At 43.8% G+C, this 13,906-nt stretch overlaps 1 protein-coding gene across 1 annotated transcript; it reads left to right on the top strand.

Annotated features, from left to right (window-relative positions):
* Nucleotides 1–572: 572 nt before the first annotated feature.
* On the top strand, nt 573–13,579 carry LOC121560552 (ankyrin repeat and SOCS box protein 2-like). The gene is made up of 9 exons (XM_041873494.2): nt 573–1,036; nt 2,678–2,820; nt 3,194–3,360; nt 3,810–3,965; nt 4,218–4,463; nt 6,335–6,506; nt 10,259–10,814; nt 11,372–11,525; nt 11,872–13,579. Exons 2-9 carry the CDS (start codon nt 2,684–2,686, stop codon nt 12,000–12,002), a joined length of 1,719 nt encoding a protein of 572 aa, XP_041729428.2. The 5' UTR covers nt 573–1,036; nt 2,678–2,683; the 3' UTR covers nt 12,003–13,579.
* The last annotated feature ends 327 nt before the right edge of the window (nt 13,580–13,906 follow it).

Raw genomic sequence — 13,906 nt, forward strand, 5'->3', positions numbered from 1 at the left:
ATGTGTCCAGTATTCCTTGATAAATAATAATTGTTGATTGGAATTGTACTTCACTTCAGACAAGCTCCACATGAGGGCGCCAAATAACTTCACAGAGCGCCGTACTACTATGGCTGACCATGTAAAACAACACATTTCACAGCACCTTTCTTTACTGTAGTTATATTGTTAGACTGTAGCATGGCTATACCACACAACCCAATGATGTGCATTATTCATGCAATGTACTGTCCATGTTATGATGGCCCACATTTTTCCATAAATAATAATCTACATTGTGGGTTATCTTTTATCTTGGATTGTTGTCAAATTAGATTATGATCCTTCATTAGATTAGATAAACATCCATATGGTAGAGGTAGCCGTTCTAGTCTTGAAACACATCTGAGAAGCAAGCCATTCTGTATTCATGACTGAGATCTACATTGTTCAGCATTATAAACTTAGTACTGTATTTAATTGCAAAACCTGTCAAGGCAAAGGAAACTAATAATCAACTGTTGATTGACAGATGAACACACAAACAGAGCCCACCTTTTCTGTATAATCCATCACATGTGATCCGTCCAGTACATATACCGTAAGACATACGGGAGTCTTGTTCCACTTCCAGCACAGTGGTCCACTCTGTCCAAACTGAGGAACGCCACAGTCCACTTCCAGCACAGTGGTCCACTCTGTCCGAACTGAGGAACGCCACAGTCCACTTCCAGCACAGTGGTCCACTCTGTCCGAACTGAGGAACGCCACAGTCCACTTCCAGCACAGTGGTCCACTCTGTCCGAACTGAGGAACGCCACAGTCCACTTCCAGCACAGTGGTCCACTCTGTCCAAACTGAGGAACGCCACAGTCCACTTCCAGCACAGTGGTCCACTCTGTCCGAACTGAGGAACGCCACAGTCCACTTCCAGCACAGTGGTCCACTCTGTCCAAACTGAGGAACGCCACAGAATTGAGTATTTATTAGGATCCCCTTTGACTCTGTCTATACTAGCTCACAGCTCATTTCAACTAAGTAGCAGCAACTAATAACGGTAAGTTAGGAAGCTGACGTTTTATATCCATGCATTTTGATATATTGTTTTTAAATGCTCCTCTGTGATTCTCTCCAGTGAATTTTACAGATGATAACACACAATAGATGTGGATTGATGTGACGTTGCTGTTGTTTGGTTTTACTTGAGTGTAAGACATATCTATGTAATTTCACATTCTGGATTGTTTGGTGAAATCCTTATTATACTGCACTAATGTAGAGATAACAATTGAATTGCAAATGTGGTCAAACTATCATATAATTCATATAATTGCATTCATATAATTGAACATATATATCATATAATTGCACATGTGGTTGAACTATCATATAATTCGTGTATGATGATGCCTCAATTAGTGTTATATTTTGTTCACACCTCACATGATTGTTGTTTTTTGTTGCACTGCACCTTTTTCCCCATTCTCCTTAAAGTGATTAGGTAAAAACTGTTTGAGAAACCATGAAAGTTCAAACTATTTAGAAACCATTACCTGAAGGAGATTTTATGGTAAATCACACTCAAAAATGCTTACCACACAGTAGACTTTCATGGAGTAATAATACAACCATGCTCCTTCTTTGAGCAAAGGTTTTATTTCACTCACAGCATCAGTCATGTCAAGCATTAGCATATATTTGTCTAGTACAATTTTGAAAATAGGAATTATTACGCACACCCAGATGGGCAAAATACATTGCTGAATTGTAACACAGATTATGTTTTACTGTGCCTTTACAATACATACCTGTGTGTTACTATCTTTACTATACATGCCTCCTGTGGTTTGATTATTCCACCGAGTTGATGATGAGGCTGCTTTCAGATACTTGAGGAGGTTGTTGTTGACCCCCGTCTTGTCACAGTGTTATTGTGCTTTTGTTTTCCTGTTGCCTGGGCCCTAATTTTATCACCAGAAGGTTGGAGAGTCAAGCATCTCCTGTGTCTTCACTGAAGGTTGTGATGCGTGTGTGTGTGTGTGTGTGTGTGTGTGTGTGTGTGTGTGTGTAAGAGAGGGAGAGAGGAAGTGTGTGTGTGTGTGTGTGTGTGTGAGAGAGGGAGAGAGGGAGAGAGGAAGTGTGTCTGTGTGTGTGTGTGTGTGTGCACGCTCGCATTATTGTGTGTTAGAGACCATCTACCAGGTGCATAGGATTAGGCTCTTGGCAGCCATTCAAAAGTTATTAAATCAGCGTTTTGCTTAATTGCTAATGAACTCAACTGGGCTTACTTTGTGCACTGCACTTGAGTCCGAGCCAGGTCTTTGTGGGGTTATTAGAGGTTGTGTTGTAAGTCATTGGGATCATGCTAACTACGGTGAAATTTAATTCGGTGGCAGTCCAATTGAATGGCAAGTACATGTCCTTCAAGGTGTAATATTTCAAAGGTATCAATCTGCTAACCATGTTGAATAGGTCATGTTTATCTTGTGAGGTGGTTAGCATACAAGATTTGCTGTTGTCCTAGGTTTGAATTAGACATTGACTGTTGGATGTATTAATGGATTGAACCAATGTTAACCCACTCACTAATAATTTGATACTTGTTGGGTTTCCATCATTGGTCATTCACTTTGCGAATGCCTATCACCCCTAAAACAAGTTTTAATTCTAATGTTTTCATTTGGTTTCATTTCGATAGGAAAGAATGAAAGTCGACTATCTACAGAACGTGCCTTCATCAGACGCAACCAGAAGCTACACCTTCACCAGCAATGAGGGGAAGCGCTGTGTGGCATGGAAACGCTACGATGGGTCTATGTATTTCACCGCAGAGCCTGAAGAGTGAGTATGCCTCAGCCTTACTATAGGATGTTCCCATACTACAGTATTTTAAGTACACCATGAAGGAGTCATCACCTGACCATGGATCTGTTTACTGAAAGTTTCATAGCTAACATAGCACTTAACTCCTCTTCAATACCCAGCCCCACATCAGCAAGGGAGTAACAATTGTCAAATCAATGTTTGATGGTCAATCGTCTGTGAACTGAAAAAACGGAACTAACAAAATGTGCCAGATTAGGTACTTTGCTCTTCTACGAGTGTGAAAGTGTTTGTCTGTTTGCAAATGTCTATGTTCTATTCTTTGCATCACTTGTTACTGAATACAACTCAAGTAGAGAACCTGTGCTTCATTTTCTCTATTCTCTTTGAGGCTGGTTGACCCAGTCGTCAAAGCCATTAAGGGTGGTGCTGTGGGTGCTCTGACGGAGATGGTGAAGACTGGGAGAAACCTGACGGAGAGGAATAAGTTGGGGTGGCTACCTCTGCACGAGGCTGCAACCCACGGGAAGAAGGAATGCCTTGATATCTTACTGGAAGGTGAGCCACGAAGTCTTCGGATTGCGCCAATCCCCACACCATCACACCCTATGAAATATCAATACTATTTTTGGAATTCCTGTTGCATCTGTTTTTAGAACCCTTCAACCAGGCATTGAATGTAAATAAATTAGCACTAGTGTCGAAAGAGCCCTTTTAACTCACAATACTACTGCATTAATTTCAAAACCACTTCTTGCTGTATACCTATGAGGGATAGGCTAGCGATAATGTATGAAGGTTTAAAGTTTGCAGTGTTTATCAAGTGCCATGCCAGGTATTTGACTTGACACGGTCTGATTTCACAAAATCTCCTCAATTCTGCATTGTCTAAATGTCTAAATTAGTTTTTCACTATCAATGCCATGTGATTCTTAAACAACCAACATTTTAAACTGTCATTCTGATCACACTTGCAACTGCTAATCCTGTCCTGTCATTGAATCCAGCCCATCCTGAGGTGATTAACAGGCGCACGCTGAAGGACCAGACTCCTCTCTTCCTAGCTGTGGTGGCTGAACATGTGGCCTGTGTCCAGTGCCTGCTGGAGAAAGGAGCTAACCCCGTCATCGCCGACAAGGACAGGGAAACCCCTCTATATAAAGGTAACATACCTATGCACAAAGGAGACCTGCATGCCATTCTTTGAGACAATGGTTGCAAGTTTGGGTAATGTGAAGTTATAAAGTCACATTCCCTAAACGTACGGTGTCCATATTAGGACAGCCTCAATCTAGCTCAGTTTGTTTTTTAACATTCAGATTTATAGCCATAGGATGATCGAGCTATATTCAACAACACATGTTCACTGTTTCTCTCCCACTCTCTAATAATCCATCCATATGTCCCATTCAAAGCTTGCGAGGGAGAGAATGTTGAGATGGTGGCAATGCTTTTGGGATTCGGGGCCGGGGTGAACAAGCATTGTATTCTGGGCTGGACCGCCCTCCATGAGGCTGTGATCCGCAACAACGTGGAGATATGTGAGCTTCTGATGAGGGCAGGGGCCAAGCTCAGTCCAGTCAACATGTACGGTATCACTCCCCTGTTCGCTGCAGCCCAGACCGGACATGTTGAGGTCCTGAACTTCCTCATCACCAACGGTAACCAGTATGCTGGCTTGGACGTGGAAGTGAGCTGATTTGGTCAAGTGCAGATAAAAGCTTTTGTCATAAGCTTTATTAGATATGTGACTTCTATCATATTCCAGGTTGAATTTATTATATATATACAATGGGGGAAAAAAGTATTTAGTCAGCCACCAATTGTGCAAGTTCTCCCACTTAAAAAGATGAGAGAGGCCTGTAATTTTCATCATAGGTACACGTCAACTATGACAGACAAAATGAGAAAGAAAATTCCAGAAAATCACATTGTAGGATTTTTTATGAATCTATTTGCAAATTATGGTGGAAAATAAGTATTTGGTCAATAACAAAAGTTTCTCAATACTTTGTTATATACCCTATGTTGGCAATGACACAGGTCAAACGTTTTCTGTAAGTCTTCACAAGGTTTTCACACACTGTTGCTGGTATTTTGGCCCATTCCTCCATGCAGATCTCCTCTAGAGCAGTGATGTTTTGGGGCTGTCGCTGGGCAACACGGACTTTCAACTCCCTCCAAAGATTTTCTATGGGGTTGAGATCTGGAGACTGGCTAGGCCACTCCAGGACCTTGAAATGCTTCTTACGAAGCCACTCCTTCATTGCCCGGGCGGTGTGTTTGGGATCATTGTCATGCTGAAAGATCCAGCCACGTTTCATCTTCAATGCCCTTGCTGATGGAAGGAGGTTTTCATTCAAAATCTCACGATACATGGCCCCATTCATTCTTTCCTTTACACTGATCAGTCGTCCTGGTCCCTTTACAGAAAAACAGCCCCAAAGCATGATGTTTCCACCCCCATGCTTCACAGTAGGTATGGTGTTCTTTGGATGCAACTCAGCATTCTTTGTCCTCCAAACACGACGAGTTGAGTTTTTACCAAAAAGTTATATTTGGTTTCATCTGACCATATGACATTCTCCCAATCCTCTTCTGGATCATCCAAATGCACTCTAGCAAACTTCAGACGGGCCTGGACATGTACTGGCTTAAGCAGGGGGACACGTCTGGCACTGCAGGATTTGAGTCCCTGGCGGCGTAGTGTGTTACTGATGGTAGGCTTTGTTACTTTGGTCCCAGCTCTCTGAAGGTCATTCACTAGGTCCCCCCGTGTGGTTCTGGGATTTTTGCTCACCGTTCTTGTGATTATTTTGACCCCACGGGGTGAGATCTTGCGTGGAGCTCCAGATCAAGGGAGATTATCAGTGGTCTTGTATGTCTTCCATTTCCTAATAATTGCTCCCACAGTTGATTTCTTCAAACCAAGCTGCTTACCTATTGCAGATTCAGTCTTCCCAGCCTGGTGCAGGTCTACAATTTTGTTTCTGGTGTCCTTTGACAGCTCTTTGGTCTTGGCCATAGTGGAGTTTGGAGTGTGACTGTTTGAGGTTGTGGACAGGTGTCTTTTATACTGATAACAAGTTCAAACAGGTGCCATTAATACAGGTAACGAGTGGAGGACAGAGGAGCCTCTTAAAGAAGAAGTTACAGGTCTGTGAGAGCCAGAAATATTGCTTGTTTGTAGGTGACCAAATACTTATTCATTAAAAATCCTACAATGTGATTTTCTGGAAAAATTTTTCTCAGTTTGTCTGTCATAGTTGACGTGTACCTATGATGAAAATTACAGGCCTCTCTCATCTTTTTAAGTGGGAGAACTTGCACAATTGGTGGCTGACTAAATACTTTTTTTCCCCACTGTATATATATATATATTTTTTTATAGTGTTTTTTCTCCCGCAAGACAGTGTGATTGTGTTAATTAAACCGAATGTCATGCCGCTGAAGTCGTACATCCTAAATGCTAAAGAATGTCCTTAGAAACTGTTTCATGTAAAATGTTTATGTGGGCCCTTTGATGATACAGGTGCAGACGTTAACAGCCAGGCGAACGATGGGGCCACGCCGCTCTATGAAGCCTGTAAGAACGGACATGGGGAGATCGTGGAGGTCCTGCTGTATCAGAAAGCAGACGCCAACAAACCCACTAAAGCTGGACTTCTACCCATTCATATTGCCGCCCAACGTGGATATGATGAGTAGGTATAAATATCATACATTCTCATACAATAACAACATTTTTATGACAATATGAATGGATTTGATGACAATGAAATCTTAATTCAAAGTAAAGGTTTGCATTCTCGTCTCCATTCTCACTTTATGGTGTTATGTGTAACGTAACTAAAGTTAGGGAGGAAAGACCACACCTGAAACATTTACATCTCCTCCCCTCTCGACAGTCCCGTTTTACCTTCATTCATGTTAAATGTCATTGTGGACAGTGGTGTAAAGTAGTTAAGTAAAAACAATTTTAATTACTACTTTGTTATTTACATTTTTGACAACTTTTACTTTTACTCCACTACATTCCTAAAGAAAATAATGTACTTTTTACGCCATACATTTTCTCTGACTCCGAAAAGTACTAGTTACATTTTTTATGCTTAGCAGGACAGTAAAATGGTCCAATTCACGCACTTATCAAGAGATTTTCCCAGGCCATCCCTACTGCCTCTGATCTGGCAGACTCACTAAACACAAATGCTTTGTTTGTAAATTATGTCTGAGTGTTGGAGTGTGTCCCTGGCTATCCGTAAATGAAAAAAATACAATAATTGTGCCGTCAGGTTTGCTTAATATAAGGAATTTGAAATTATTTATACTTTTACTTTTGATACATAAGTATATTTTAGCAATTACATTTACTTTTGATACTTAAGTATATTTAAAATCAAAAGTTTTTAACTTTTACTCAAGTGATATTTTCCTGGGTGACTTTCACTTTTACTTGAGTCTTTATCTATTAAGATTTCTTTACTTACATTCAAGTATGACAATTTGGTACTTTTTCCACCACTGATTGTGGATAAAAGCGCTGCTGTTGTCACTTTTATTATGCAATTTATTTAATTAAGTATTGTCCAGGGTCACTCTGTGATGAGTGTGATGAAAGGAGTCAGGCACAGGAGGGTAATCACAGAATACAGAGTTCCTTCGTTGACACATAAATGCGCTCAAATAGCGATCAACGAAACAGGCACAGGGGAAACTCTCATCCCTGGCAAATACACTGTAACGGTAGAATCCAATAATACATAGGCACAGGGGAAAATCTACCCTAGCAACAAAATGTACGAGTAGCTCCACCGAGCTATACTACTCTCACAACTAACAATCACCCACAAGGACAAGGGGGCAGAGGGAACACTTATACACGGACTAATGAGGGGATTAGAACCATGTGTTTGTGATTAACAAGACAAGACAAATGTGATTGGGGCGGCAGTGGTTAGTAAGCCAGTGACGACGAACGCCGAAGCCTGCCCGAACAAGGAGGGGAGGCAGCCTCGGCCGAAGTCGTGACAGTACCCCCCATTGACGCGCAGCTCCAGCAGCGCGCCGACCCCGGCCTCGGGGACAGCCAGGAGGACGTGGAGCAGGGCGAGCCAGATGGCGATGCTGGAAATCCCACAACAGGGAGGGATCGAGGATATCCCTCACCGGGACCCAGCACCGTTCCTCCGGACCGTACCCCTCCCACTCCACGAGGTACTGAAGGCCCCCCACCCGACGCCTCGAATCAAGGATGGAGCAGACAGAGTACGCCGGGGCCCCCTCGATGTCCAGAGGAGGTGGAGGAATCTCCCGCACCTCAGACTCCTGGAGCGGACCAACTACCACCGGCCTAAGGAGAGACACATGAAACGAGGGGTTAATACGGTAATCAGGGGGAAGTAATAACCTATACGTGACCTTGTTGATTCTCCTCAGGACTTTGAGTGGGCTCAGCTTCCGGCAGGGCAGGCAGAGGGGCAGATTCTGGGTCGAGAGCCAGACCCGATCCCCCGGTATGAAGACCGGGGCCACACTGCGGTGACGGTCAGCGTTGGCCTACGTCTCCTCCGCGCACCGAAACCAGTCATCCACCGCAGGAGCCTCGGTCTGGCTCTGGTGCCACGGTGCCAGAACCGGTTGGTAAGATATCCTGGATGGATGGGAGCACGGTCCCAGTGATGTACTGGGCCGACTTCACCACCCGCTGGAGGGCCTTGCGGTTGTGGACTGAGCAATTCCCGTACCAGACCGTGATGCAATCGGTCAGGAAGATCTTGATGATGCAGCGGTAGTATTTGGAGAGGACCCGTGGTGGCATGCCACATTTCTTCAGCCACCTTTTGCGTCTTCTTGACAAGAGTGGTGGTGTTGTTGGTCCATGACAAGCTACATAGGGAGTTTTTCCTAGCCACCGTGCTTCTACACCTGCATTACTAGCTGTTTGGGGTTTTAGGCTGGGTTTCTGTACAGCACTTCGAGATATTAGCTGATGTAAGAAGGGCTATATAAAATAAAATTGATTGATTGATTGATCCACCTCCACCCATTTTGCCCACTGCCCGACGACACCACCCTCACGAGGGATGACGTTCCCTGCCGCCTCCACTGCCTGATATTCATTCCACCACCACCAACTCGGCCGCAGCCCCTGAATCCTCAGAATCGGCCACAAAAGACTTCAACCTGGTCTCCACAGCTTACGACCTTGCATTCGAAGCAGCCTTCACATTCACAAAGGGAAAATCTTCCTTCCAATCTCCTGGACATGGCTGCTGCCACCACCAAGGCTTCAGCCTTCCCTCCCTCTCTCCATCCCCTGCCTATCCCAGCTCTGGCTCAGGGATGGATGCTCTCTCTGCCCCTACAGACATTGTTTTCCATATCCAAACAATGCTACACAAAAAACATTCTTCCTCAGTAATTCTTCTAACTACAAGATCCGAGCTCAAGATTACGCCATAATCTTTACCACCAAATGCTGTAAGAGGACTGCTCTTCCTCTTTCTGCGTCACCTCTATTCCCATCTCAGCTCAGACATTTACCATCCATATCATCTACCCCCGACCTCTGGACACTCAGGCCATCAGAACTACTATCTATCCATTCAAACCATCAAGCCCTCTGACACGTTCATGCCGCTCTGTTCTCGGACGTCTCGGGAGTCCTGACCCTTCCTCTTTGGGGATTAACTCTGGGCCGAGAGGCAGAGACCACCAGGACTTCCACCCCAACACTTTCTTCATCTCCCCCTCCCGATCCTTTGATGACCAAGCAACCAACATCCTGAACCTGAATGATCAATCTCCTTCAACCATCATGAACCATCAATCTCCTTCAACCATCCTGAATCATCAAGCTCCATCAACCATCCTGAACCATCAAGCTCCTTCAACCATCATGAACCATCAAGCTCCTTCAACCATCATGAACCATCAAGCTCCTTCAACCATCCTGCACCACCAAGCTCCATCAACCATCCTGAACCATCAAGATCCTTCAACAATCCTGAACTTTCAAGATCCTTCCACCATCCCGATCTATCAAGATCCTTCAACCATCCTGAACCATCAAGCTTCTTCAACCATCCCAAACTGTCACGCTCCTTCAGTCATCCAGAGTCGTCCTCTCAATAATGCGACACCACCTCTCACGATGCCTACCAAGAAGCTTTAATTCTACAACCACCTAACAATCATCCAACCTCATTCCAAGCTCGAGCTCATGCCTGCATGACGTCATTCTGCATTCATACCTTGTAACCTTTTCCTGCATTAAAATATCTCAAACATATTTATGTTGATGATGTGGTCTGTACCTACAGTAGTGAACCAAAAGTTATTGTTAGACAAAGCAGAATGTGCTGTAGACCTTCACCTAACCACACTAGGATTCATTGGACCTCTTCCCTAATCTCCTATCCCGTCGACTATTCCCTATGCTTTCTCTATCCAGGATTGTGTCCAGACTGATCCAAGTCACCAGCAAGTCCAGAGTGCGACTCAGTGGCATCAGTCCCCTCCACCTGGCCGCCGAACACAACAAAGACAACACCCTGGAGGTTCTGATCGAGGCAGACTTCGACGTCAATGCCAAGCTGTCCACCGACCGCTCTTCCATATACCAGGATCGACGAACCACTGCACTCTATTTCGCAGTCACCAACAGCAACGTTGATGCTGCCGCCATGCTTCTTAAGGCTGGCGCCAACCCCAACCTGGACATCTTCAACCCGCTACTGGTGGCCGTTAGGCAGGGTTGTGTCCAGATGGTGTGCTTACTGGTGGAGCACAGGGCAGACGTCAATGTTAAAATCCCAACTCACCCCACCTCGTTCCCGGCAAGTGTCATGTTCTGTATGAAGTATCTGTCTCTGCTCAAGTACCTCATGGACAACGGCTGTGACGCCCTATCCTGTTTCAAGTGTGAGCATGGCACCAAACCACACCCACCGATGAGGAATGTATACAAGGATGACCTGGGTCTCTGCCACGAGGAGCCCGGTGTGCAGGTAGGTGGGATTAGCAGAAAGATTATGGTTATTTTTTGGTCTGCGAGAAAATATGTTTGGGCAAGTGTTTTTGTGGCAAGAGTCAGAACAGGAAATTACGTGCTAAGTGGTTGGTTGGGGGTGGTCGATGTGGGAATGTAAATAGTTTGAATCCAGGCACATTTGGTTTTTTACTGTTTTGTTTTCTAACCCTTACCTTAACCACTCGCTCGCACGCTAAAGTATAACTTTCCCCTAACCACTCACCAGCATGCCTCAACTTAACCTGTTGCCCTTGCATGTAAATATCTGTCGTTTTGGGATTCAGAGATTATGAGCGATTCTCAGGCTCTTATAATTCTGCATTTGTTGTGAGATCAAGTTGGCCACTCGTTTATTTAAATTTGGTGGTAACGGTAACCACTGCACTGGCCCCCCAAAACCAGAGACTAGGGAGCAGTTTTACCACAGAATTCAAATAACTCAATTGCCGTTAGATTTGCGACATCTTGTGGCTTTATGGTTCTAAATGCATTATGTATAGCATTACGTGATTCCTTTTTCTACTCTACTGTCAGTTCTGTGACATTATCTCCAGTCCCTCAATACGTCATTGGGCAGGACCCATCATAGATGCACTTCTAGACTACGTGGGTAATGTACAGCTGTGCTCCAGACTCACTGAACATCTGGACAGCTACGAGGACTGGGCCTGTATCAAGGAGAAATCGAGTGAGTACCTTTTTCATCAGGGTCCAACTCTGTATAAACAGGTTAGATATATTTACACAAGTTTGCAACAACCTTCAAATGTGTCAAAAAGGACATTTAAGGGTGACATTTTCCTAAAGTTCCCCCTCGCGGAAATTGTTTAAGCAAAGTTACAACATAAATCGCGCTGCAGATTATAATTTCACTTAGCTCACAGCGCAGGTGGCTTTGCAACAGGACAATGTTGCCCTAAGACATTTCCTAGTGAGTACAGGATTTTCCGTCTTCCATTTGCTTTTATAACACTGTACCTAAACATTTTCTTATGGAGAACCTATATGGGGGCATGCAATCCTTTATTCAACAGTGCCCCCACGGAGCCTTATGCAGTTGTGCAGGCTGAAGATCCGACAACAGGTGGGAGTCCACAGACTGAGGCAGATCAGCACCTTACCCCTAGCAGGAAGACTTGTCAACTTCCTAAACCATGAGGAGTGATCCATAGCACAATAAGGACACTGGCATGGAATTCAATACTGCAGAGTTGTTAACATTCTCTTTATGCATGTGATTGTGTTTGGATAAAGGTGAATTCCATAAGATTACATGCAGCTAATTGTAATAAAAGGATTGACAAAGCTCATCATATGAGTTTACCACATCCTGAATCAATGCAGATTTAATCCTTATTCTTTTACATTTTGGTTTACACACAAACGTTTAGGAAACAATGTGGTAAGCCACCGAACGTTCCAAACAAACCCCACATACAAAGAAAATGGATTGAAGGAGCATGACAGATCTGCCATTCTATTTCAATGCAGAACGTGTCATCCGGACTTGTTTGACCCTTGATGAAAATATAAAATGTAAAATGTAATGAAAAATGGTATTTTAACCTTGGTGCTTTTTATTTCTTCAAGTAGAAGTGAATAATGTACGTACTGTATGGAGTGAAACTTATATTCAATACTTATTGTGTGAATGCACATACCTAATAAGCTACCACATTTATTTGTCTATCCAGGTTACCTACACAGTGTCACATTATACATTTGATTTTTGTTGTGTTATTCATAACTTACTATTGAATGTCTTGCAGCTTTAAGACTTTTGGTGTAATCAACCTCGTGAAGTTACATAAGAGGGTTTTGATATTCATAGAAAGTAAATTAACTATACTTCCAGTAAACTACATCCACACAAAGTCAGACTAACACACGCATACATACCCCTTAAGCTCTGTAGCCCCCTCTCCATTCCATTTTCACAACTAAGCCCAGTGTTTTGAACACAACACTTCCTGTGCCCTTTGACCCCCAGCACTTTCAAGTCCCCTGCACCTGCCTCCCCTAGCCAGTGTCTCTCAGAAGGTCAAAGGGACTATGAGGCTCACAGTGGATGAAAGCAGCGGCGGATATGCTGGCTTTGCATATCATTGTGTTCCCCCATGAGGACGGCTAAAAATAAATGGGCCACTATAACCACCACCTGCTAGAAGAGGCCGGAGTGCTAGTTCAGGGTCAGATATTATCTTTAATCCTGATGGTTAAAGTTAGGATTTGCAGTTGGGTAATCTGATCCTAGAACTGTGGTTAAAGGAGACGTCTACCTCGCGCGAGTTAGTTTTTGGTACTGCTGGGGAGCACAGAAGGGGTAGTTCTGAGCTCTCTCTAGACCAGAACCAGTAAGAGAATCTATAAGAACAGAGTTTGTCAACCACTGTCCTGGGTTCCCAATGAGTATGCAGGTTTATGGAAGGGGATTGCCAGTTCAAATCCCAGGCTGATGGGGAACATCAGGCAGGATGTGATCAGCTTCCCTCATACTAACCCTTTCTTAGGGCTAAAAAGCAAAACAGATCTGAGATCTGTAGACTTGGACCACTTCATTGTATAACCCCAGGAGGGACCGCATCACAAATGTCACAGCGTGAATGGTTGGAGCATAGTGCTTATGACACTAGGGTCAGGGTTATGGGTCTGAAAATAATTGTGGTTAGCCTTGTACTGCTTTGTAAATTATTATGTATGGATTATGAATTTGTTATGAAGTCATTATGTTGGTACCCTTCAATAAAGTGTTACCCAATATGGAATACAGTATGTGTTAACTTTAAGTCACTTTGGATTAAAGTTTCTGCTAGATTACCATATTATATTCTTACTAAGGGTCATGAATTCCCAGGTAACACCACTGATTCACTACACTAGGGCTGCCCAACCCTCTTCCTGGAGATCTACCATCCTACAGGTTTTCAGAACAACCCTCATTTAGCACAATTCTACATATTAGCTGCTCACCAAGATCTTAGCTAGCTGAATCAGGTATGTTAGGTTAGGGTTGGACTGAAAACCTACAGGACGCTAGATCTCCAGGAAGAGGGTTGGACAGCTCTGCTA

This window comes from Coregonus clupeaformis, chromosome 36, assembly GCF_020615455.1.
Source record: "Coregonus clupeaformis isolate EN_2021a chromosome 36, ASM2061545v1, whole genome shotgun sequence".
Classification (NCBI taxonomy): Eukaryota; Metazoa; Chordata; class Actinopteri; order Salmoniformes; family Salmonidae; genus Coregonus; species Coregonus clupeaformis.

What these genes read in the sequence shown, in the direction of transcription:
- LOC121560552 (XM_041873494.2), top strand. Translation starts at nt 2,684, where the DNA reads ATGAAAGTCGACTATCTACAGAACGTGCCTTCATCAGACGCAACCAGA. An exon ending in TTCACCGCAGAGCCTGAAGA is followed by an intron (nt 2,821 to 3,193) that starts GTGAGTATGCCT and finishes ATTCTCTTTGAG; the next exon opens with GCTGGTTGACCCAGTCGTCA. An exon ending in GGAAACCCCTCTATATAAAG is followed by an intron (nt 3,966 to 4,217) that starts GTAACATACCTA and finishes TCCCATTCAAAG; the next exon opens with CTTGCGAGGGAGAGAATGTT.